Below are 25,325 nucleotides of genomic sequence, written 5' to 3'. Positions count from 1 at the left end.
TTAATACACACTTTAAAAAAAAAGCGAATGACTGCAAAGCAAAACAGGCTCTGGTGGAGGGATAAATGCCAGCAGGAGTCAGGAGGGCTAATGAAGATGATTAATGAAGATGGATATGGTTTACTTGTAGGTATGAAAATAGAACAAGACCTACTGAAATTGTTTTAAGAAGGGAGTGTGAGACGAGAGCGACAGAGGGGACGAGGTTGATAAGGACATACTGTATACATGTATGGCACCATCACAGTGAAACCCCTCTGTGTGTATGTGTGTGTGTGTGCAAGCGCCAACCCTTGGGCTTGAACTCTGAGCTTTTGTGCGCAAGGCTAGTGCTCTACCACTTTAGTCACAATTCTACTTTTTTATTTTTGGTGTTTAATTGGAGATAAGAGTTTCATGGACGTTCCTGCCATGACTAGCTTTGAACCATGATCCTCAGATCTCAGCCTCTTGTGTAGCTAGGGGAGCCTGGCTAATGAAACTACTCTTGTACAGCTAATGTGTGCTATTAAAACAAAAAAAGAGTCTCTAAAAAAAGTGGCCCTAGACTATGAGTTACAAGCTTTGAGAATTTTCCTTTTCTCATTTCATTTCATATGGCTCACACTTTCTCCCAACTATGAGAGAATTCAGCTTCCAGAATACACCTTGAACTTTCCTACCTGATTGCCTGAATCAGGCAGGTACATCCACTAGGAATGTTTAGCACTTCTACCGACTAAAATCCTATTATTATTTTTTAGGTTTGGTAAAGATTCCAAATCTTCCCATATTCTATGAGTTGTATATTCTTACTCTCTGACACCCAGTTTCAATATGCTCAACTTATTCTTTGTGGCTTGCCCTCTGCTCCTGCTCCCTTGTGTCATCATTATCTGTCCGCTGTCTTTACTATTCTTACTAGATTTTAAGTTCTTGGGGACAGTGATGACGACAGTGACAACTATAATGTGCTCCCATCATACTGTGTTCCCTACCATATCCTACCTCTGTGCAAACCATGTAATATCCTTATTTCAACAGCCCTGTAAGAAACTATAACTACTGTTGATGCGATTAAGTAATGTATCCAAGGCCCCAGCCCCAATACCTAGGAAGTGGCAGAGACAAAAAAAAAAAAAATGAATTTAGGCTTGCCTGATTTTAAAAGCCATGTTTTAATTTCCTATGTGGTATTCCTTACCATTCATACATTTGGAAGATAATCTCAAAATAAAACATGCTCATCAATCCTAATCTATGTAGTAGTTTTGTTAGCCAGAGTTTCAGTAGCTCTACTCCAGTTCTTATTTTTGTTATTTTAAAAACAGGGTCTTACTCTTTTACCAGGACTGGTCTGGACTACAGTCCTTCTATTTATGCTCTTTGCATAGCTGGGATGAAAGGCATAGGCTACCATATCCAGATTTTCATAGATTGAGATAGGGTCTCAAGAGCTTTTTACCTGGGCTGGTCTTGAATTGTAGTCCTCCTGGTCTCTAGCTACCAAGTAGCTAAGATTACAGGTACAAACCACCTCAGCTGATATAGATTCTTTTAGATGATAAAAATAGGGGAAAATTATGCTTTAATATTAAATAGATTATAAAAAGTAAAGGGGAAAAAAGTCATAATTCACCTGGATAAGGAATAGTTTAACTTTTGTCTTTCCTTGGAATTCTCAAGGTGAGGGAAACAATGAAACAAAGCCACTCACAAAGCCTTACTTCAATCGTTTAAACCACATTTAGGGAGTCTCCAAATAATTCTAGTTTCTGAAAACATGGTAACTGTACTGTTGATACAGTCAAAATCATTGCAGAGTCCTGGTTCACATATGAGCAGATGAAATAATACATGGCACACACAGAAAGTTGTAGCGGTTGCTCTTTATATGTAAGAAGCTAAGGGCTGTAACTCTCTGAGAGATAGTTATTACATAGTCTAAATCTCAACACAACAAATAACTTTACAACAGAGATTTCTGTATAACAAAGATCCTCTCAAGCTTTGGCTGACAGCCCATGCATTTCAGGCAATATTTGATGTGAGACTTGGAGTTCACAGGAATAGGAATTGACCTATATTTCCAAAGGTGAGCTTTGAATGATTTCATCTGCAACTCTTAGCCCATGGTAACCTGAGATGGAGTGATGCATGATCCAAAAGCCAAGGCAGAGATGAAATCCACTGAGTTTTAAAGGGGTGAAAATTCCTTCCTTTCACTGGGGAACTCTTAGGTCAAGGAGAAAACTTCTGACTCAAGTCATGAAATGGAGATCCGAGCTAGTTTCTGGTCTCACTGCAGACAGGCAAATGATGTAAATACATGAAGATGGATGTGCAGTTCTCTACTCTGACATGTACTTGCTGGTTAAACTAGGCTATCATTCTTTTGTTTGAGTCTTAGTTTCCTCATTTCTAAAATATTACTAATCTACTTTCAACATCTATTTTCAAGATGGTAAAAGCTAGATGAGAATGCATATAAAGCTTCGAATCCAGGGCCCAACATAGCCTCCAAAAGTTTCTTCATCAAGCTTCCTTATCTCTCTAAGACCTAGAATTTCAGCAGGTTTTTTCCATGAAATTAGTTAGAAGAGTTAGTAAATGAAAGTTAACAAAAGTATAGACTTACATACAGTCTGGATAAGGTATTGCTTAAAGGAACATTGAAGACAGAGTGGTAGAGTAAAGTAGGCCATGCTCAAGCATTTACTTGAGTAGGAAAATGGTCTTTTGGCTAAGGTAAGACATATGCAAAAGCTAAAGTGCTAATGAGCAGGTGTCATAACAATAAGTGAGCTTTGATTATTCTGTCAGAGCTCATTTTGAGAAACAATAAGAACCAAAAATTCTGTCACATTTTTCTAGTTGAGGATGAACTATGGTTGCTGCTCCGGCCTACTTTTCTTTTGGGTGATATTCTAAGTGTGAGAGGGCCCAATGCCTTTGCTCATGCCATGTATTTATTATACAGTTTCTCCTCAGGATACCATGCAAGTATTAAATTATCCCCCGTTTAGGAAACATTTAGACAAATACCTTCATAATATATTCACTAATAGTTCTCAAAGTGTTCTAATTTCTAAAGTTTTTAATTCTACTTTTCTACGTACAGGTTGATCAAGTTTGTGGTAATAAAATTCTGTGGCCTCTTTCAACAACTCAAGAGTCACATTTTATGAAGTAGATTCTTATGAACATAACCTAAAGACAAGTTCTGCTTGTCTTTAAAAAAATGAGTATTGGGGCTGGGGATATAGCCTAGTGGCAAGAGTGCCTGCCTCGGATACACGAGGCCCTAGGTTCGATTCCCCAGCACCACATATACAGAAAACGGCCAGAAGCGGCGCTGTGGCTCAAGTGGCGGAGTGCTAGCCTTGAGCGGGAAGAAGCCAGGAACAGTGCTCAGGCCCTGAGTCCAAGGCCCAGGACTGGCCAAAAAAAAAAAAAAAAATGAATATTGCCATGGGGTTTTAAAATTATTTAAAAAGTTTTCCAAAACCTTGTCAGACCCCTGCAACTATAAAGAACAAGAGAGGGCCCAGCATTTTTCAGTCAGTATATGAATCTTAAAGATTTCTAGGTTTTATATTCTTTGACAGTAAAAGGCTCAAGAAGAGTTATGTGCCAATATTCACCTGTCCAACTAAAGAGCACACATGAGCCAGGTGCTGGTGTATTTCTAGATACTCAGGAGGATGAGATCTGAGAAGAGAAGTGCAAAGCCAGCTTGGACAGAAAAGTCCACAAGACTCCATATCCAATTAACCAGCAAAATGCTAGACTGGAGGTATGGCTGAAGTGGTAGAATGCCAGCTGTGAGTGATAAAGCCAAGCCAGGGCACAAAGCCTTGAGTTCAAACCCTCATACCAGCGCGCGCACACACACACACACACACACACACACACACACACACACACACGAGCACATATAAGCCAAACAATGAGCACTCTTAATGAAATGCAACATAAAAAATAGGCTGGACAAAAATACTGAAGCACGGAGAAAAAGGAAACCAAATGATTCAAGTGCGAAGGTTAAAATAGTGACTGAATCCAAGTGGCAGCAACACAGAAAGTATTTTAAATTCAGTCTGCACAGAGCTTACAAAGTAGGACTTGAATACACAGAAGCATCACTGATTCCTGTTCTGTTTTAATAACTGCAATCTCCATCCCCATCCCCATCATCTTAAAATGGAGGCAGTAATGAGCACTGGATTGTACACTTTAATCTTACCACCGATAAGGGCGTAAACCTCAAAGCATTTCTGAAGGTGTGCTAACTATCTCAAACCACTAGAGCACCACAACTCCTGGCTTCGAAATGCACACTTCACTTAATGATCCCCGCTATCCCCCAGAATGGTCGTCTCTCCTAAAACTGAGCCCTTATTTTCTTGCACCAGTGGCATCACACTAACAGTTTATAAAGCATTTCGAGGTCCCCACAGGCTGTGGGAAGTGAAATACAATTGTAATTACAAGAGAAGTCATGGAAAGGAAGCATAGAAAGAGTTACAAGGCTGAGAAACACTGTTCCTCGGAGGAGCCACCACCCCACCCAGGAAGAGTCAGGACTGCCTAGAAAGTGACCTCACAGGAGCAATCAGGCGCCTGGACAGAGGCTGGCCAGTGTCCCTGTCCTCCCTCCCATGTCCCACCTGTCCCAGTGGGCAGGCGAGAGCATGGGGAGGAGCCGAGAGAAGAGCAGCCAGAGCACAAGGGCTGCCAGCACCAGCTGCTTGCAGCCAGCACTCTCCCCATCTCTGTGCCCCCCCCCCCCTCCTGCTGGCTGAGGGCTCTGGCTTGTCAGTCCAAGGATGCCCACAACAGCTTCAATGCCCACTGGGCACTTGGGCCAACCCCCACCGCATGCACCCCATGCTGTCTGTACCTTTACTCTGGGGAGGGTTCTGACTCCGGTCCCGGAGGACGTTGATCTGGTAGACAGCTCCATAAGGCTCAAAAAGTTCTTTCAGCTCCTTTTCTGACCACGACCGCGGGATCTGTCCGACAAACATCTTAATGGCATCTGGGTCTGGCTGGTCTGAGTGATCCAAAGCTCCGTTCATCTTGTTGGCTGTGCCGTTACTGTCAAAAACGGAACCAGGAGCCAGAGTTAGGGCTGCAGGGTGAGGGACAGGAAGAAAAAAATAGTGGGGGTGGGGGGTGGGGGTGAGGAGGCGGAAGGAAGAGGAAGAGGAGCACAGGGGAAAGTGCCCAATGAGTCGTAGAAATTGGATGAACTAAAACAAAGCAGAGGCACCATTAGGTCGCTCTTCGCTCTTGGGCGGAGGTAAGGAGGCTTTCACTGCATGCTGTTCAGCACTGCCTCCCGAGCCCAGGGCAGTGCCGGGCTGCCTGTCACCCAGGGCGTGGACATCTCAGAACCAGGCTCGGGAGGCAGCTGCGAGTTAAGTGCAGGTCTCAATCTGCCAGGCTGCCATCAACACGGCGGCATGGCAGAGGCAGCCTTATCAGCTCTGCGGTCTCTATCACCGGGAAAGAAAGGCAGGGTTGGGTGTCTGCTGCGTTTCTTTCCCTTTTCCCCACTCCCCGCCCTTTTTTGGAGATTTTTGGAAGAGAGGAGAGAGGTGGTAATAATAAAGTCACATGGAAAGAAAATGAAAACACTTGGCAGTTGTCAGATGACTAATGCAAGATGCTGGTGATGAATTTGCAGAGTGCGCGAGGCATCCATGTGTGCATCAAATTAGTATGTTGTTGCTGCTCAGAATGGAAAGCGCTCCAGCCACGCAGTTCGGGGCTGCTGATTGGCTGCCCACACTGGAGAAAAGGGCCAGAGCTGGGAGGGGGCTCCCTTTAAAAAAGCACATTGTTTAAGGGACCCAGGCACAAAGGGCTTAATTCACAGAGGCAAAAGCATCTCAGAATCGCCTTTGTGTTGAAAAAAAAGAAAAAAAAGGAAGCCCCAGAAAGTTGAGTTCCCACTAAAGGACACTGAATATTTCAAATCTTTCACACTCCATAAATTGCTCTCTGTATATCTGACTTCCAGATGTAGCACTTAAGTTCTAAACAATCACACGTTGGGAGAGGGAAAAAAAAAAGAGTCTGTCTTTTCTTCTCATAGCTTCAGTAAATATTTGGGGCTGATACAAAGAACAAAACCATAAGCTTTTACATGTCTGTCTTCCTAATGTTGTTTCCTAAATCCTGCTTTGGAGGACAGCACTTGTTTGAGGCCTACAGTTCTGGTTATCATCATGTAATAAGAGGACATTCTTTCTTTCCTTGCCCCCACCATCGGAACTACAGTAAATATCAAAGCAAAATCACTACAGTTTTTGCTTTTCTGTCTCCCCACATACAGTACTCTATACCATCAACTCTGCCAAGTACGAAGACTCAACGAATGCCTCTCAAAAGCACTCATTTGCAGTGCTGAGCTCTGGGTTCAGCTACTCAGATGAAAATAGAAGGTGCTGGAAAGACAGACCCTCATCAGCATCTACACAGCCTTATCAGTGATCACCCCCCTCTCAGTGCAAAAGGCAAAAAGGGTAAAAGGGGACACAGTGACTAAAACCCAACTGTAGATGGCAGATGTGATTCTACTGTAGCCCCAGGGGAAATACTCAACAAATAATCCAAAAGGAGCACTTTAAATCTTTTTCGGGTCTAGCCTTATCTTGAACACTTTAAAAAAGAAAGAAAAGGAAGAATACTGGTGCCCCAAGCCTATGGAAAAGAGAAATTCTGAATTAGATTTAATCTAGAGAGGAAAATGATGGCAAATATTCTTCACCGGGTCTGGCCTCCAATTTCCACTTCTTACGCCCTTATTTTACTACTTTGTTTTATCCTTGAGATAAACAATCAGGCTGTCTCACTTGAAGCATTTTTGGAGCTTTCTCTAATCAGCCTTATTGTTATAAAAATGTTCTGCTGAATAAAATATTGAGCACAAAATCTTCTCTCAACAATTTAGGTGTAATGTAATGGCTGTTTATATTAGAGCTGGGTCGGTTATCTTGTTCTTATGCACCTATACTTCTTTTCCACTCACTCTGCGACTTCAATGAACACTTTAACCCTGTGAAACTGTGCCTGGGAGGGATGGGGGTGTCAGAAGCCAATGCAGCAAAGAAGGCAGCGTTCACAGTACAATGAGAACCGAGAGTGTGGCAAGACTTATTTTGGGGACAGGAAGGACTTGTGGTTATTGCTGTTGACAACCAGCTAGAATGCAAAGAGGAAGGTACTGCCACAGGTCTTAGCTAACAGAGAGGAAGCTCAAAAAGAAAAAAAAAGAGAGAAATAGGTAGAAGATACAGTTCCATCTTGTCTGTAAGACACTGATTAATATTGAAAGCGGTGGGCCATGGTACACTTGTCCTAATATCTGAACTGGAGTGCTAGAGCAAACATTCCTGAGTTTCTTCATGAGAGGCCTTTCTCAAAAAACACAAACCACTGAATCATATAAAAGGAGAAGAGCTGAGAAGGTTGAAAACTTACATCCTAGGTCTTAAGTTCACAATTACCATCACTCTCAGGCAGCTGCCCATCCTTCATGGACACTTGGAGACTGACTTCTATCTTAAAGGAATATATCATGCAGAGGCTATGGGTATGGTCTCTGAATCTGGTGCAACTATATCCTAAACTGCTACTCTACACCTGAGAGCCTTCATCTATAAAGCAGAAGCTACATGGTCTATCCACCTCATAGAATCATAGGCTTAGTGTAAGAACATGACCCAGAGTAAGTGTTCTAAATAAACATTTCAGCTACTTCCACTGTTAATTTCTTCTTTGCATCTATGATAAACTTGAAATGAGTGACCACCACAAATCTACTTTTAAATACAATTCCTACGGTACAGACTCAAGCACAACTCATTCTAAATAGTAATGATAATACATTTTAGATACTACTGTGCTCCATGCTTTCCATTTTCAAACCCTTATAGCAATTCTATGACAAAGTAATTTTTCAGATGCTAACATCTAAGAAATAATTTCCTTTCCTAAGGTTACACGCTTATAAATTATAGAGCTAGAATTCAAACCCATGTACACTGAGCTGCAAAGTATTTCTTATCTACTATGTGGCCTTCTATTCAGTCTGATTTGTGTTGACACTGAACATCTCATGGATCTCAAAAATCATACTACAAAGACACAGTAGCACTGAAAGAAAGCACACATATACTTTCTTTCTTCCACTTGTGGGAAAAAAGGATGCAAAACACTGGATTTAAGAGTCCTTTAAGGCTACTTTAAAAATCTGTGTTTTCTCAATTATTGCATAAGAGTGTTTCAGCCCCCACAGATCCCCTCTTCTTTTTTGTTTTAATTTTATTGTAAAGGTGATGTACAGAGGAGTTACAGTTACGTAAGACAGGTAGTAAGTACATTTCTTTTGGAAAAGTGTCATCTCCTCTCTAATTTTCTCCCAGTTTTCCCCCTCCCCTCTTTATTCCTACAGAATCACACTGTGAACAGCCACTCAATTATATGCATAATGTGCTAAGGTCATCACAATGCTGCCTTAATAAAGTCCAATCATGTCTTCTTGTTGTCTTAAGTTAAAAATTCCCTTACCAGACTTCTGTCCCAATAAGAAGCTGCATTATTACCCTCATACCCAGAGGATCCTATGTATGTCTTTACACACTGGTTAATTTCCCTGTAATCCATCTAGGCTTCCTAAATGTAGCTTGCTTCAAGAGACTCAAATACTCCTTTTGCACTCTTGATGTGGGTGCAGATATTTCTCTAAACAAGCCAGAAATTATATGCTTTAAGTTAAAACTTTGGGGCTTACTGGTCACAGACTATAGAGAGCAATTGTGTTCCTCATAGACAATCAATTAAGGGCACACAATTTTCAAACCTCAGAGTAAAACTTTTTATTTATTCATAGACTGATCATTCATTCATTTTTGGAAGTACCTTGAACTTGGGGCCTTTGCCTAGCTGGCACTTTAATATTTGAGCCATACTTTCATACCTGCTTTTTGTTGGTTATTTTGGAGATGGGATCTCATATACTTTTCTGCCTGATATGGATCTTCAACCTCCAGATCTCAACCTCCTGAGTAGCTAGGATTAATGGCAAGAGCTACCAGTCAGTGCCTAGTTTTAGTGCCTGATCAGCTTAGGCAGTCAGACCAGCCTGTTTCTCCTTAGTCATCCTTGGTACAGAGTATTGTGCCTAACACCTTCTTACAATGCAGAAACTTAGATTCAAATTCAAATAACAGTAACTGAAGACCTACTACTCCGTCAGGAATCTTTGCCAAGTAATTGACATACAGTATCATAGCTTCATTTTGGAGTTGAAGTGACTGACAGTCATAGAGGTAATATGCCTTTCCCAATGTCACAGCTTAAGGAAAGGTGACTATAGAATGTGGATTTATCCATTGTCATCCTCTTATTCCAAGGTCTGAGCTTCTCCAGTGTAGTGATCCTGAGTGCCAATTCAGCTTTGCCTCTTGTCAAGGGACCCACTGGAAAGCTCCTTTGGGACAGATGCCATATGGAATCAGACCATAAGGTGGAGAGCATGAAGCCAGTGAATATGGTTACTATCTGTCTCCAAGCCAAGAGGAAAATGATGGGGGGAGGGGGGGAGAGAATTATAGTGCTTACCTCTTGCTGTAGCACAGCAGTGACCTACTTCCCTACTTTATTTTCTAGTAAAATAGACCAGATAAAAAAATGTATTTGCAAAAGTTTTCTGAAGCGCCTCTGAAGAAGTTAAATATCATTAAAAATAAAAACTGACTTGACAAATTATTAATTCAAGGGCAATAAGCTTTTCATAAGGGCAAATGATTTTCAGGTTTCCTTTTTGAGAACAGAAACATGAAGAGTAAGATTTCTAATCTTCCATTTTGTAAAAAGAAGAACAATACATTCACAAAGTGGCTATAAAAAATGTCACATGGCCATAAAGACGTGTATTAATAACCCCCAAATGACATAAAATGTCATCTTCAGCATGTATACTTAACCAAAAACTACACAGAAAGATGGACTGTCTTAGGAAAGTTTTTGTCTGATAAGTAATCCCTTGGTAGTTATCTATATAACTTTATTTATTTATTTATTTATTTATTTATTTATTTATTTATTTATTTTTGCCAGTCCTGGGCCTTGGACTCAGGGCCTGAGCACTGTCCCTGGCTTCTTCCCGCTCAAGGCTAGCACTCTGCCACTTGAGCCACAGCGCCGCTTCTGGCCGTTTTCTATATATGTGGTGCTGGGGAATCGAACCTAGGGCCTCGTGTATCCGAGGCAGGCACTCTTGCCACTAGGCTATATCCCCAGCCCTATATAATTTTATTATTCCAATATTTTTGTTGTTGTTTCTTAGAATGACTTACATCAGTGCTACAAAACTCTGTGCCATGATAGACATAATCCATAGCTAAACCATCCACTGTGGCACTGGAGTCACTAGCTGCATGTGGCTACCGAGTACTTCAAATGTGACTAATGTAAGTAGAAGACTTTAATTTTTATTTTTTTTAAACGGCTCCAGAAACAAATATATTTCTCCCTTAAAAAACTGACTGGAGTTGAAATCCATCTATATGTGTCAGTCTGTACAGCTGCTTTGTAAAGTAATAATGCAGGACCAGAAAAATGATACTATTAGTAGTGGTACTTAGCTGAAGGTTGGTGGATAGTAGGGTGTGCTAAGCCTGGGTTCTGGTCTTGAGTTAGCATTCATTAAATGAATTGTGTGGCCTTAGGCAAATCACACAAATATCCTGTACCTCAGTTTCCTCTCTAGTAAGGAGAGACAAAGAAAAAAAAAAAGCTTCCATCTGACTCTTAATTTCTATAATTCTATGGATTTGGCTTGTATGCAGAGTCTGACTTAAGGAAAAGATAATTTAAGTAGTAGGATTAGCTATCTGAAACCCTAGTATGGTTTTTCCCTTCCACGTCTATAATTTAGCCTTTTCCAAGCTCATGGACAACTATGCAGAGAGCAGAGAGTTGACAAGGTAGCACCACAGGCTCACAGAGAGCTGTGAGTGGCCAGCTGTTAAAGGGTGTTGCCTGTCTTAATCTGAGTCAGGACTCTTCCTAACAACCTTAGCTGTTGTCCCCTCACTTCAGTCAGCTGACGAGTCACTCTTTCAAAGGGCTCTTGAATCATTTTCTTCTTATCACTGTGTAACAGCACACGAAGACACAGGCTTGGTTTGGTTATCACAGGAAGCTATCCAAGCCTGAGCTACATTAGGTAAAAGCAGAAAACATCTGGCAGTGGATCTAGAACATCTGGTGGTCTGCAAAATGGGCATGAAATTCATCAATAATAACTGCATTGTCTTCTACATTGTCCATTTTGGTGATGGGCATTTTCTCTTCTCCAAAGACTGACAACACAGCATTTGGAGAAGAGGCAGTACTACTTCCTGCTGGAGGGCAGGAAGACCTGTCAAAACCACATCACCCCATCTCCAAGAGGCTCTTTCACTTTAATTTTACTGCAGTCATAAGTTTATCAGTTACTCTTCAACCTCATACTCTGCAATGCCTTTCAAAATGTACCACTTGATGGTTGCCGTAAAGAAAACCCCCATCTTCTGTGACTACTTTTCAACAGAGCAGTTTGCTCTCTGTCTGAACAGCTGTGTCCTAACTATAGTGGACCAGAGGAAGAGAGATGCTTCTGTTAAAATTAAAACTCCCTGGATATCAGTTATAGCAACAAGAAGATATGAAAAAAGGTACTCTTGTATTTAACTGGAAGGCTTTGTTAGTATTTGTTGTGTATAGCAAAATATTTTCAATCACCACTACATCAATTACAGAATGAGGTCCCAAATCTCTGAAGTGAGACAGCCACTTATCAGCTAGTGAATACCTCAAAGAGACAAAAGCCTTCGCCAGTGTTCAAAATTTAAGTCAATTAGTTTAAGATTCTCTGAAGAAAAGGTTCATGGTTACTTTATGTTCAATTCCATGTAATATGTTCCCTGCACTTTGACAAAATTTGAATGAGTGTGTGTGTGCACACATGAATACATGCATGAATGTGGGGGGGAGGTGCGCGTGCACACACGTGTTGGTCCTAGGACTTAAACTCAAGGGTTGGATGCTATCTCTGAGTTTGCTCAAGGCTAGTGCTCTACTACCTGGACCACACCTTTACTTCCAGCTTTTTGTTGCTTACTTGCAGGTACTTTCCTGCCAGGGCTGGCTTCAAACATCAATTCCTCAGATCTCAGGCTCTTCAGTTAGGATTACAAGTGTGAGCCACTGGTGCCCAGCAATAAAAGGAATTTTTTAGGAATGCACAGGGCACTTTCTTTCACAGACAAGTCGGAAAGAAGGCACTGCTATTTTACTAGGGTTAATGCTGGGTTGTATTTGGTTGGAGGTCTGAAAGCTGTATATCTGTTTACCAAGGTAAAATGCAGCTATGACTTATAGGGAACTTTCCTGCAGAAAAGGTCATAGAACACCAATGTTTGTGTTCACCAAGTAAAAGGGGAATTTGATTACTTTCTCTCAACTTGATTGCTAGTAACTGGAAATTTTAGAAACTGGAAAGTAAATTTTAGAACTGGAAAGTAAATTTAGAGGCATGCAGGGGTATCTGGTAGGTGGACATACAATAATTCTCTTGGGAAGAGATGGAGACATTGGTTAGAAAGCCCCCACCTGGAAACTCATTTCCTTCTGTGATTTATCAGTAATTGTTCAGGGACTTTATGGAGGAGCAAGGGGCATTTGCACAGGGAGGGGTAGTTTTCAGGTGAACTTTTAAAATGACAACAGGGAAATAATCATTCCCGCCCCCCCCCCCCAAAGACCTACAAATGACTTCACATTTCCGAAGTGCTTCAGGGGCTCAACCTGGTAAGTCTTCTCCTGATTGACTGGGGTTACTACGGTGGCACCCATGCTACAGATGAGGAAATAGCTCAGCCAGCCAGGCACTGTTAGATCCAGGGTGCTTACCCAGTTTGAATGACTTGCTCAAGGCTGAGCACAGATAAACTTATTTCTCTGCTGTGAGCATGTAGCTGGAAATGGCTCTTTTGGATGATTGAGGTTATTTTGGCCATCAATTAACTAAAAAGCAAATCATCGCAAAATGAAGACAAATGCCAAGGGGAAACTTACAGGTCCACATTTTTTGTGAGGTAAATGGTGGCAGTGCTGGGGATAAAACACAGTGTATTGTGCATGATGGTCAAACTCTACCACTGAGCTGTATCTCCAGACTATGGGCCCGCACATTCCAAAATGAAAACTGATTTAATAAAAATGGCCCTCTTATCACAGTCCAGCAGTAAATAATGACAATAAGGGCTCCATGTCAAGAAGAGTAAACAAAACAGACATGCCTGCCAGGTTCTCTGCAGATTTGGTTGTAGCCACAGTGATTACTAAGGAGAACAACTCCTGTGTTTGCCGTTAGTGAAAGTATTTCACCTAGACTTATTTATGCAACAGACAATAATCAAGGAAGATTAATAACATCTTGCGCTCACTGCAAAATCACTGGTTGGCCAAAGCAAAGGATTTCTCTTTGCACAATTTCAAACCCTCTGGAAGTTTTTTTCACACAAAATCATTTCTTTCCTTCTCTATTATTGATGAGTTGCTTTGTGTCAGGCACCTGATAGGTCTGAAGAAGAGAGGTCTGAAAAACTTGTAACTTATGTCCTGAAGCTGCTCATAGCCAAAGAAAAAGAAAAAAAGTGTCTCTGTCAAAGAAGCTGAAGCTTTAAGTAATCCATTTCCAAGAGTAGCTCCCCTCTTCTGCCAAATGCATGGAGGACCCACAGCTCAGCGACCCCAGCACAGACCTCTGACTGGTGGTCATATGCACTATGGGAATTGCCCAGTGGGCACAGCCCAGTCTCTCAACCCATGCTTATAATGATGTGTAGCTTGGGAACCTGTGGTACAAAACCTCTCATGTCTCTATTCTTGCACTCTGTAAACTTCTGGACAGAGGTTCCCAATTGTCAAATATTCCTGTCTTTCACTATGACACTATGAAGATGACTTATCTGGCCTTGGCCATTTTACTCTGACAGAACACTCAAGTACCACATAAAATTCAGCACACCTAAAAATAACCTTTTGCTTCCTGCTTTGCCTCCAATGAAGTTTCATGTTTAGCTTTCCTATTAATTCTTACTAGCTCATATTCTCCCCACACTCCAACAATCTAAGAACAGAAGTCTTACACAGAACATATGTATAATACAGACTTGTGCTGACATCTTCTTCCCTTCTTTGACCACTGATTGTACATATGTACCCTTTTCAGGTACTTGCTGAAACTCAAATTCTTGATGACAGGGATGTCTTCTTCAAGCATAAACTCAATAAATACTTTAGGAGTCATTCTCAGAATCAGAGCATATCTACGGTGCTGAAGATACATCATTAGTAAAATGGGGATAAAAATATCAATTACAGGGGACTAGGAATATGGCTTAGCGGTATAGTGCTTGCCTTGCAAGCATGAAGCCCTGGGTTCGAGTCCTCAAAACCACATAAACAGAAAAAGATGAAAGTGGCACTGTGACTCAAGTAGTAGAGTGCTCGACTTGAGCAAAAACAGAAGCCAGGGACAATGTTCAGGCTCTAAGACCAAGCTCCAAGACTGGCAAAAAACAAAACAAAACCAAACAACAACAACAACCCTTTTACAGAACTTATATTCTAGAAGGAAAACAAAAAACAAACAATAAAGAAAAATAAATCAGATGATTAAGAGAAAGATAATTTCAATGGGGAAAATAAAACAGGGAGGTGAAGTAGAATGTCAAAAGTGCAAGGTTACAAGTTTAAATCAGATGGTAAAAGAAGGTAGGTGAAACAATACCTCAAACCCAGTTTCAATATATTTCAATACCTATTTTCTGAATGAACAGATACATGATAACCACCATTATAAAGAACCATATTATCCTACATAATATTGTACTATAAAATCTGAGTGTTGATGCACCAATGACTAAGTCATGCCCGTTTTTCTCCAAATGCCTGCTGGGTCCCACCTGGCTCTATCTAGCCACTGTCCTAATTCTGGCTATCAGCCAGATCATTGTAAAACTGTTCAGTGGTCTTTCCTTCTGGACTATGGGACAAAGACTTTTGCCTTTGTGCTTGCCTGGTATTCAGAATTCTATCTAACTTTCTTTTAAATATTGATTATCTGTCCATTCATTATTCATTTAGTATCTATCAATGGCAAAATTTAATCTCAGGCTGGTCTCTTCTCAACCTGCTTTGGTCTATCTTTCTCAGTCAAAAATGGTATGTAATCAAGGAATATAAATGAAATAGGATGCTACTCTAAAAAAGGCCACCAGAAATACAAATTCAGGGGAAATTTCTAATGTCATTGTTTCCTTCCATTCATCTAAAAATTCTAAAGTTAACAGCAAATGGGAATTAATTACATCATACTAATGACAGTAGTTTAGATCAGAAAACAATCCATTTGTGAAGGAAATTATGAAGTTCTGCAGACTAATAATGTATTAGGTTTTTATCAATTTCTGATAATCCCTTCAAATGCCCAGGTTCACAAAATGCCAGCAATAAAGAAAAAAACCATCTCACAGCAACCAAAAATCTTTGCACAATGTTTCCTTCTTGACTGACATTCTTTGGACAGTCCTTCTTCAGTTCTTCAAAGATTGTTTTGTGCCATGTTTCCACAGTGAAGGTCATTTCAAGCCCACAAGAGATTAAAAGATTGCAATAGGTGGGCTCACCTCCTGAGAGGCATCAGACCTAAGAGTCACAGAGCCTAGGAGGTAAAAGCTCACTTTTGGCAGAAGCTGACCTGTTTCCTCGAACAATTCCCATGGACAACTGTGTAGCAAATTACCTTATCTGTGTAGTGACAATGTTCTCACCTGGAGGGTACCATTATGTTCAACAAGTTCTGATTAAGGAGGTGGAGACATATATAGTGTGTTGTAATAAAGAATTCCTTCAAAGCAAGACAAGAAAATTGGTACCTTAAAGGATAAGGTTACTACTATAATGTCAACCTGGTTAATCAGATTGAGTCATTTCTTATTTATGACCTAGGATGCTATGTCTCATTCTAAAAAACCAGCAAATCAAATGTATACTCTCTATAATTTATTGTCACTGAATGCTGCAACTTATTTTGTTCATTAGAGTCTTCAGCTTTGTTTGGGTTTAATTTTACCAAGTATCCTGTAATTGTTTTTGCTGTTTTCTGGTTGGGATAAATGAGGAAGAGGGAAGGAAAATATGATGAGTTATTCATTTTGAGAGTTTGTTTATCCAAAGTCAATAATGTATCACTGATCCAGAAGTAAAATTTAATTTTTTCTCTTCAAGACATTATAAACTATGACTGTGATACCATTACTAACACTAAGTGTGAATTTTCTATCCAGAAATGAGGCAATAAAATGCTCCACAGTGATTGCACTAAATTCCTAGGTTGCAGTCCAAAAACACTTAGTTCTCTGATAGTCTGCTTAATGAAATTTACAAGATTAGCAATGAACATGGCAAAGTTGAGACAGTTACAGAAGACTTCCAGAGCTCTATGTATTTCTGAAATACAAATATGCAAGTTTGTTATGGAACAAAATCACATCAAAAGGGAAATTCTAAATGACATTCAACCTCTCTAGACTATTATTGTTGTTGTTGTTTGGTGGTAGTAGGGATTGAACTCTGCCTTGCACTTGTTAGCAATGCTCTTACTACTTGAGCCATAATCTCAGCCTAGCTTTGCTACTTTTTAAATCTCTAGATCATATTATAATATAAAATAAATACCAAGTACCACAGTTTGATTTGGAAATCTATAGCTTACCTACTCAGCATGTCAGAAATCCCTTTAGCATCTTAAATAAACAATTAGATAGGATTTGACATTTAATTTGCTTATTTCTTAAAAATATACATAATCAAATCTAACCCTCTAAACAAATAAGAAAATAGGATTATGTGCTAAACTATAATGGCTATTATTCTAAGAGACTGAATATCATTATATCAAAATTCCCCACAGCTGATTTTTGAAGCCATTTCTTCATTTTTTGACACTACATCTGGCACAATGAATACAGATGATCATGTGTTTATATATCTGTCTAACTGCCTTTCTCAAACACAGCCAGATGGAGTCTTTCAGAATCAAATTAATTTCAGATTAATTCACTCTGGACCCGCTCCAGTTTCATGACTCTTCACTTTGAGGCACCAACCAAATCAATGTGAAGTCATGAGCTTGAAAGAGCACAGGTTTCCTGATATCAAGGGAAACACACAGTATAACTCTGTGGTTGATTTCCCTGCCCCAAAAGAAATGCATTTGGATACCACAAGCTGCCAGTTCAGGGACTAAACATTTCACTGTGCCAAAATCATCCAGAAAGAGCTTCCTTTTGGATCCAAGCAATATCATGGTTAATTTTACGTTAAATATTTAAAATGCCTCAAGATGATTCCAGCAAATACTATTGTTCTCATGACTAATACCAGAATCAAAGACATTATAACTTGCCACATAGACAACCAAGAGAGTAGAGAGTTAAATCTAAACACCTGAAGTGCATATTCTCTGTCTCTAGCTGAAGCTACTGAAGAAACTATAAACAAATATAACTAGGCTTTGCTTGCTGTCAATCTTGGTGAATGCCTTTATTATCATACTTGTTTCAATTGCAATTTGGGTTTCCATGGTGACACAACAGTCAGCTCTAGAAAATTATAAGATAAATGTCAGGCAGTGATAACAGTGTTAATGAAGCTTCGGTGACAAGCAGCTCTGTGCTTCAAATAATAAGCCTATTTTCTATTAGCATATGTATAATCTGTCAAAAAAAACCTGGAAGAGAATATTAAAAATCAAGTACTTATCTATCTATATTTAAGAGAGGAGAATGACCTCTCTGGAACAGCTTAAATCTAAACCAAATAATATTAATGATATTGCTTGTTCCTTAGGAAAATTAGGCAGAGTCATAGCTCTAAATGATGCCTCAACTGACATCCAAAATGCCTTTCTTTACCCTGTCATAGGCAAGATTTCTTAGGGTGTAACCCAGGCAATCTGCTTTTGTTCCTGGAAGCTAAGACCTTTGCCAAGTCTGTCCATGGCAGATGCTGAGTTTCAGAGAAATGCCCAACTAACCTTGTAGTGTAGGAGTGATGCAACCCACCCCTTCATCTCTGTCCTATCTTGCTATATAACTAATTGGATCCTCAGTATCCAGAACCATTCTTGACTATCGTATAGTCAAAGTTGTGCCACCAATATATTAGGAGAAATTTGATGCATTCTGAAGACAAGCTGAGAATACAGTACCATTCAAGGAAAGAAATTGTTCTAAAAGAAACAGAAGGAAAATTGCATTTTGGGGGGAGTATAAAATGAGTTAGGAATGAGGCAGATTTTTTGTATGCTTTTAAGAACATCCTTTTGAGACCTTTACTTTTAAAAGAGTTAAAAGATGCTAAAGTTAAAAGTGATAAGTTAAAAGAATGGTAAGTTAGTAAATCAAAGTCTCTTGACAAAGACCAACAAAGACAAGACCTGTCTATATAAGCTTCTCCTAGGCAATTAATGCTACTTGACCTTGTTGAAGGACAAACTCTCCACTATTACTTAATTCTTTCCAGTATATTTTCCTGTCTTTATTTAACTGTTTATTGGAAACTTATTACGTGCCAGGCACTAGCTTTGGAACACAATGCTGACACATTGTCACTATCTATAAATTTCTTAATGTTTGTAGCAGCTTATGCAATGTAATATTCAAGGCCTAAAATAAGGTGCTACAAAGTTCTTTGCTTCCTGCTCATAGTTTGATCTCTAATGAACTAACATGAGTTGTTTTTCTGCAGAAAGATAAAAAAAAATTTTTTAAAGACAAGTGGCTTATTCAAGTGCTTCTCTATCAATTCACTACACTCCTTTCACTCAACTCTAATTTTCACAAGGAGAGTTAATGGGAACTAGGCCAAGGTGCCAGGATAAGAACTTTCAGTGTAGCTTAAAAAAACACAAAACAACCAAAAGCTGCAAGTTCTTGATCCCCACAAAACATTCTTTCTCTTCAGAATGTTCTCTTGTAACTCCTCAAGGCTCTCCCAGATTGTACAGGCCTGCTTTTCATTGTCAGACATGCCAGGGCTAGGTAATAATCAGAGCGAGATTCTAGCAGAAGTAGAACAAGAATGGATAGCTTAAACTAGATGTTCTTGCTTTCAGGAGAATAGACTACTTTTCCTAGAAGTCTTTACCTCCACTCTTTCCTGTCTAACAAAATTCACATGAGATATGATGACCCACACATATTTTATTAAAGTTTATTCCAGAAGAAACTGTCTCAATCCTGTTTAGTTTATGGCAATAGTGAACTTTTGAGCCTCTTGTGGCCAATCCTCCAGAGCCATAGGTCTGTATGTCACAGCCATGTGCAGGGACCTCTATGCATACCTTACTAGTGTGCCTGCAGTAACTGAAAGCTGAAAGAAGACCTCCACAGCTCAAAACAAGCCAAATGCTATCACAACAATAACAAAAGTCTGTAACACCATCACTTTCTCTCGTATTCCCTGTTCTGTTTTCTTGTTATTTCACTCAGGGAAAAGACATGGGCAGAAAACCAATTCAAATATATACAATAACACAAGAACACTAGCCATATAATTATTTAGCAGGACTGAAGTGGTAATCTGAATCTAGGGAATATATAGGAAAAAGTAATGAGGTTTAAATTTAATAAGTCAAGTTAGAGGATAGTATTTGGACTGGAAACTTTTAGGAGCAAAATAAATTCCAGTAGATGTTACTACAAATGGAGTGAGGAAACATCTGTAGTCATGGAGACAAAAGGATGCTAAACAACACATCTTTCTTGAAAACAGTTCTAATCAACTCACTAGTCTCATCTTTTTAGAAACTTTCTGTTTACTAATCTCCATTTACTTTTGCTCCTGTTAACTTTTTATGAACTCACATCACTGGTGAAAGATGCTATGGAATCAAATGTTGAAACTGAAAAGTCACCTGCAATGATTATTCTTGGTATTTTAAAATTATGGAAATAATTACTTTTATTTTTAATAACACAAAGTATATTACTATAGTTCTTCAGTGTTAAAATGACAGTTCTAAACTGGGACAACTAAAATTGCAATAATAATTTTCCTGAATTGACAATATTTGCTAAATAGACTCCGTGAAGAGAATACAGTTATACACATGGGAAATAAATAGGAGATAATAACTTAAGTTTGGCATAGCTTTAAAAGTGACTTCAAAAGTAGAAGCTGAAGACAAACAGCTGCCTAGGGTTTTTTGTTTTTGCTTGCTTTCTTATTACTGTATAGTAACAGATGCCTGATTACACAGAGGGAGTTCAAACTCTACTGGTCTCAAAGTGCTACAGCAATACCCTCTGCTTAGAGTTTTAAGTGTTCTATGTTATATACTTATAAGTTAAATATTTATTTAAGTACCTTTTTAAGTTTTAGGCTAGGCAATTTTGTAAGGGCAATCAAATCAAATTGAATAAAGAAGCAATTTTCTATCTTCAGTAGTGTCATTAAACACTACTATGCTAGAAGTCTTTACAATGTGGAGTAAACACAGTACATTCGTCTAGGACTTTAGATGCCAGGTTCATGTTTATATAACAATGAACAGACCTGTTATAATAAAGACTACAGACAACAGAAAGTATGGTACCTCCTGCCTTCAGTTGTTTTCCTTGGAAGTCACTATTTTTGTTATTGTTGTTGATCCTATGGTACTGACTGAGGGAAAACTTACTTTGAGAGACTTACACCTTATATTACTGAAAACAGTGGCATAGGAATGTTATTAGTACTGAAACCTGAACACGAAGCAGAATCACTGAAGTAACAACTTGCAAGGCTGAAAAATAACCTACACACAAAAAACCCCCCAATACTTGAATTCCCCTCCCAAGGTCATATGGTATCAATTTTAGAAACCACATTTCCCCCTGGGAAATTTAACTGTGTAGAGCTTTTCTGTATCCATACGATTGGGAATAGATCTAACAGAAGAAAGGCATTAAGTGTTTGGGAAAATATACTTGAATAAATTGATACCTAAGGATAGAAATTTGTTTGGTGGAGAATGCAAGTTAGTGATGTAACTTCCTAGTTAGGTGTCCATAACTACATACTCTCTTTGAGATCAGATAGTTTTGGGGGCTTCCACACCAGAGGTTTCATTAGCAACCCAAACGATGCTGATCTCCAAGAATGGCTTGGCAATAATCCACCTTAGCATACAGAGAATAATGAGGAGCCAAAGAAAGTAGACAACAGCTTAAGCATGCCCAGAGTTAGAAATAGAAACACCAGATGCACCCAAAGGCCATGCTCAGAAAGTGCAAAGCCTTGGGGTTTATTTCGGATATTGTTTCTGGAAATGTGTCTGGTCATGGTGCTCGTATTTATGTGCACTGTATTTACAGAAAAGACTCGTGGTTGGGGAATTTTCACCTGGCATAAACGAAACCTAAAGAGCTATGCTTTGTGGGAAAGTAAATTTGCATCAGCTGATTAAGGAAAGGGGTCTACTTAATATGCATATTAATAATTTAGTAGCAGGAACTGGTCACAAGTCAGGAGCAGGTTACTATCTCCTATTAATGCATGATAAATGGGTTCTAGCTGGGAGGCAGCTCCCTTGTGAAACCAAAGCCTTGAGGTTTATAAAGGAATTTTATTTTTCTTTTGGTTCTGGGGCTTGAACTCAAGTGTCTCCTACTCTTGCTTAGCCTTCTTGCTCAAAGGATGGTGCACCATCATTTGAGACATACCTCCAGCAAGGCTTTTTGCTAGTTAATTAAAAATGAAGTCTTGTGGACTTTGCTTTGAACTATAATTCTCCAATCTTAACCTCCTGACTAACTAGGATGACAGGCATGAGCTACTAGTGCCTGGTTGACATAGGCTATTTTTAATTCACTAACTGTCCATTATTGACAGATAACTAGACTTTTTATTTCATTCACATTTTTAAGTAGCAGCAATTAGTTTTACAAGGGAGTTTATTGTGACATGTCCATATTTACAATGTACCTAGATCAGACTCAGTTCCTCTATCACTTTCCCTTGCCCTCTCCCTGTCCCCCTTCCCAAATCAATTCAACAAGCCTAACTTTTCCATTATTGACAAGCTAGTCTTGTTTTGCTTTTTGGGATAACAAATGCAACTAATTTAGCTGTATGGACAAAGATACTCCTTTTGTTTTCTTTGATTAACAAAAATATTCAAAATTCTTTTTTTAAGGGACAAAGGATCTATTTTGATTCATTACTTCATATTACATTATCAAAACACAAAAAATGAATACATTCTATTAAGCAAATTAAAAACACACTATATAAACAAGCACAAAAACATTCAAAATTCTGACAGAGAAGAATAATGGTGAGATAAATTATGAAACCACTTATATGTGAAACCATATATTATTTAAACTACTCTAAATGAGTCCATAATTTAAATAAAGATGGTCATTTTAGGAAACCAACCATTTCAAGAACAAGAAAGGACAGAATGTTATTTTGACCTGAGAGATGGTTTTGCCAGCATTCAGCGAAGTATCAAACTGCCCTTGACTTTTATTAAAATTCATATATGTCTCTAATGCTGGATGAGTCTCAGCTTCAATTATTTACAGCACCATATTTCTGTTGGTTAAAGAGAAAAGAAAGCAGCATACTGGACAAAATTTACTTTCTAATATTTACACTCAGTCTAATATTTTAGACTAGTCAGCAAAAGCAGTTCCTTCTGTTCTGTAAATGAAGGCAAGAAACAAAAACCTGAGCAGTGAGAACTGCAACAGTGCAGGGTTCCAGTTGCTAATCATACTGATTTCAGTTACCAATAATGCTATTTTAAATGGTTGGAATGCCTATCTTCTATCAATTTTAATACAAGGGGCCTAATGTCCACATTTAAGAAAGCTATAAAAACTCATTCCTTATTAAATAGAATCCTCCTTGTCAACTGAGGCAAATAACAAGAACTATGTTTCGAGTAGCTTGCTGTTCACATACACCCACTATTTCACTGATAGGTTCACTCAGTTCTTACTCTGATGGACAGAGAAACCTTTGCTGTTACTATACCAGGATTACTACTGAGAAGGAAAAAAGACGGTTGGCCAGTTTTACAGACCTGTGAACAAGTGTTCAAAAATATATTTCTAGTGACATAGCATGAAATCTTCACTGTATATCCCAAAGATAAAAATAAAAACAACTGTCTCCCAATGAAAGACAGTGATTGTTTCTATAACTCACATTCTTCATTCAAGAGAAAGTCACTTGTCTCATATATATGGCCATGTGCTTATGAAACACTGAACCCAATCATAATAACAGCCTTACCCACTGACAAAGGCATCTTTTTATATTCATACAAGTCACATTCAAGAAGGCTTATGGGGACAAGCTTCTGCACAAGCACTTTATGTTTTAATGACTACAGAAGCTCTTGGGGCTCATCATACTAAAGGGAACAAAAAGGGAGGGAGGCAGCATTGGTCTTTAATTACTTATTCCTCCATATCAACAATCTTAAAAGAGTTTCCTTAACATTTAAAAATAAACTAAAATTCAATCTTTGTGTTCAGCCACCATCTGTTTGTTGGTTCTACTAAGGCTGGCATCATGACGATGGCTCACTGTAACAGGCCAGAACAGAATTTCATCCTCTAGAGAAACAAACACTTGAAAATCCCAAGTGAGAGTTTCTTCTTGATTCCATTACCTCTTCCTCATTCCTACGCTCTAAGCCTGATATGTATGGGGCAAAGAGATAGTGGATCTCTCTCAGTTCAAGCACTGCCCTAATCTAATGATTCTCAATGATTTTCACTAAGGCACAAGGCAATCTAACAAGTCAGCACTATCCTTTCCTGAAGATGGCTGGCTGTTGACCTCCCTTCATTTTAAATTTTTTTCTTTATTGTTAAAGTGATGTACAGAGGGGCTTCAGTTTCATATGTAAGGCAGTGAGTACATTCCTTTCTTTTTTGGGGGCGGGTTGGGTTATTACATATATTTCACAATATACATTTTGACATCACAATGATGAAAATCGTCGTTCTACTCTACATATGACCTGCCTTCATTTTTACCTAAAGGTCTTAGGGAGCTCAAGCAAAGATAACTCTATGAGCAGAAAATCACACATAGGGATGTGGCTGTGGAGTTGTAAATGAAAGATGATCTCTCTAATGACATGGAGAGTCAAGCTGCCCTTAGCCTGAGAGAGAAAGAATCCTGAGAAGACTTCTCAGATGATAAGAAAAATTCTATTATTTAGGAATGTAGACAGCAATAATTCACAGAGTACGTGAACATATGCTCATTAGAGAATCTGTAAAATGGTTTACTGAGCAAATGATACTCATCTCCAACTCTATTTGTGTGCCATTTCATTCAACCAGCTAAAGATGAATTAGTAGATACACAGATGACACAAGAGAAAATAAAGGAAAAGTGAAAAATAAAGTTCCTTGTTTAGATCATAGCAAAAAATGACCCCTTCTTTTATTCTTGTTATGAAACTTTTGATTGTTTAGACCTAAACATTGCTGTTTTCTATTTTAAACATTTCACCTTTCAGAATAAAGAAGCTTGGAGCTCTAGTGGTGCAATCGGTTAGCGTGCAGTACTTATACAGAATAAAGAAGCTTGATTAATTACACTTTGGGCCCTCTGGTGAAAAGTTCATATGAATATACAAACTAAGGTACCATTATTTAAAATAGTTATTTCATTAAAATGAGTCTGTATAAAGAACCACAAGATATCTCTCAGAAGTATAGTTAAGTGGAATGGGAAGGTTTTGATACTAGCTAGATGACAAGATAAAATCCCAGCACCACAAATTTTTTGCTTAGTAGTCAACTCATTCACGAGTCCCAAATGCCTCAGGAAGGGAATGGGCACAAAGAGGCCCATCTCTCTGTGCTTTTGTGAGGATCAAGAACTTGGCCTGGGCACTGTCACTGAGCTTCTTTATTCAAGATTAGTGCTCTACCACTCAACCATTTGAGCCACAGCTCTACTTCCAGCTGTGTGTGTGTGTGCGCGCGCACGTGTGTGTGTGTGTGTGTGTGTGTGTGTTTAACTGGGAGATAAAAGAGTCTCAAGAACTTTCCTGTCTGGCCAAGCTTTGAACTGTAATCCTCAGATCTCAGCCTCTTGAATAGCTAGGATTACAGGTGTGAGCTGCCTTCACCAGACTTCCACAGTGAGGAAATGTTATGGGTACTTTGAAAGAGTGTGGACTCTTTAACAATGTTCTGACT

The 25,325-nt window shown here is 39.0% G+C and overlaps 1 protein-coding gene across 13 annotated transcripts in view; it reads right to left on the bottom strand.

The window, feature by feature from the left end:
- The window catches only part of Celf2 (CUGBP Elav-like family member 2), a 303,253-nt gene that overhangs the window by 146,368 nt on the left and 131,560 nt on the right, over nucleotides 1-25,325 (bottom strand). For 12 of the 13 annotated variants that reach the window (XM_048367901.1, XM_048367889.1, XM_048367902.1 and 9 more), the window contains exon 2: nucleotides 4,883-5,079. In XM_048367901.1, the coding sequence (XP_048223858.1) occupies nucleotides 4,883-5,079 (197 nt within the window). Of the gene's footprint in view, nucleotides 1-4,882; nucleotides 5,080-5,254; nucleotides 5,440-25,325 lie in introns of those variants that run through there. The other variant, XM_048367897.1, reaches the window with a different exon arrangement.

Source organism: Perognathus longimembris, chromosome 18 (assembly GCF_023159225.1).
Source record: "Perognathus longimembris pacificus isolate PPM17 chromosome 18, ASM2315922v1, whole genome shotgun sequence".
Lineage (NCBI taxonomy): Eukaryota > Metazoa > Chordata > Mammalia > Rodentia > Heteromyidae > Perognathus > Perognathus longimembris.
Note: the sequence above shows the minus strand (reverse complement) of the source record. Positions and strands in the feature narration are given on the sequence as shown.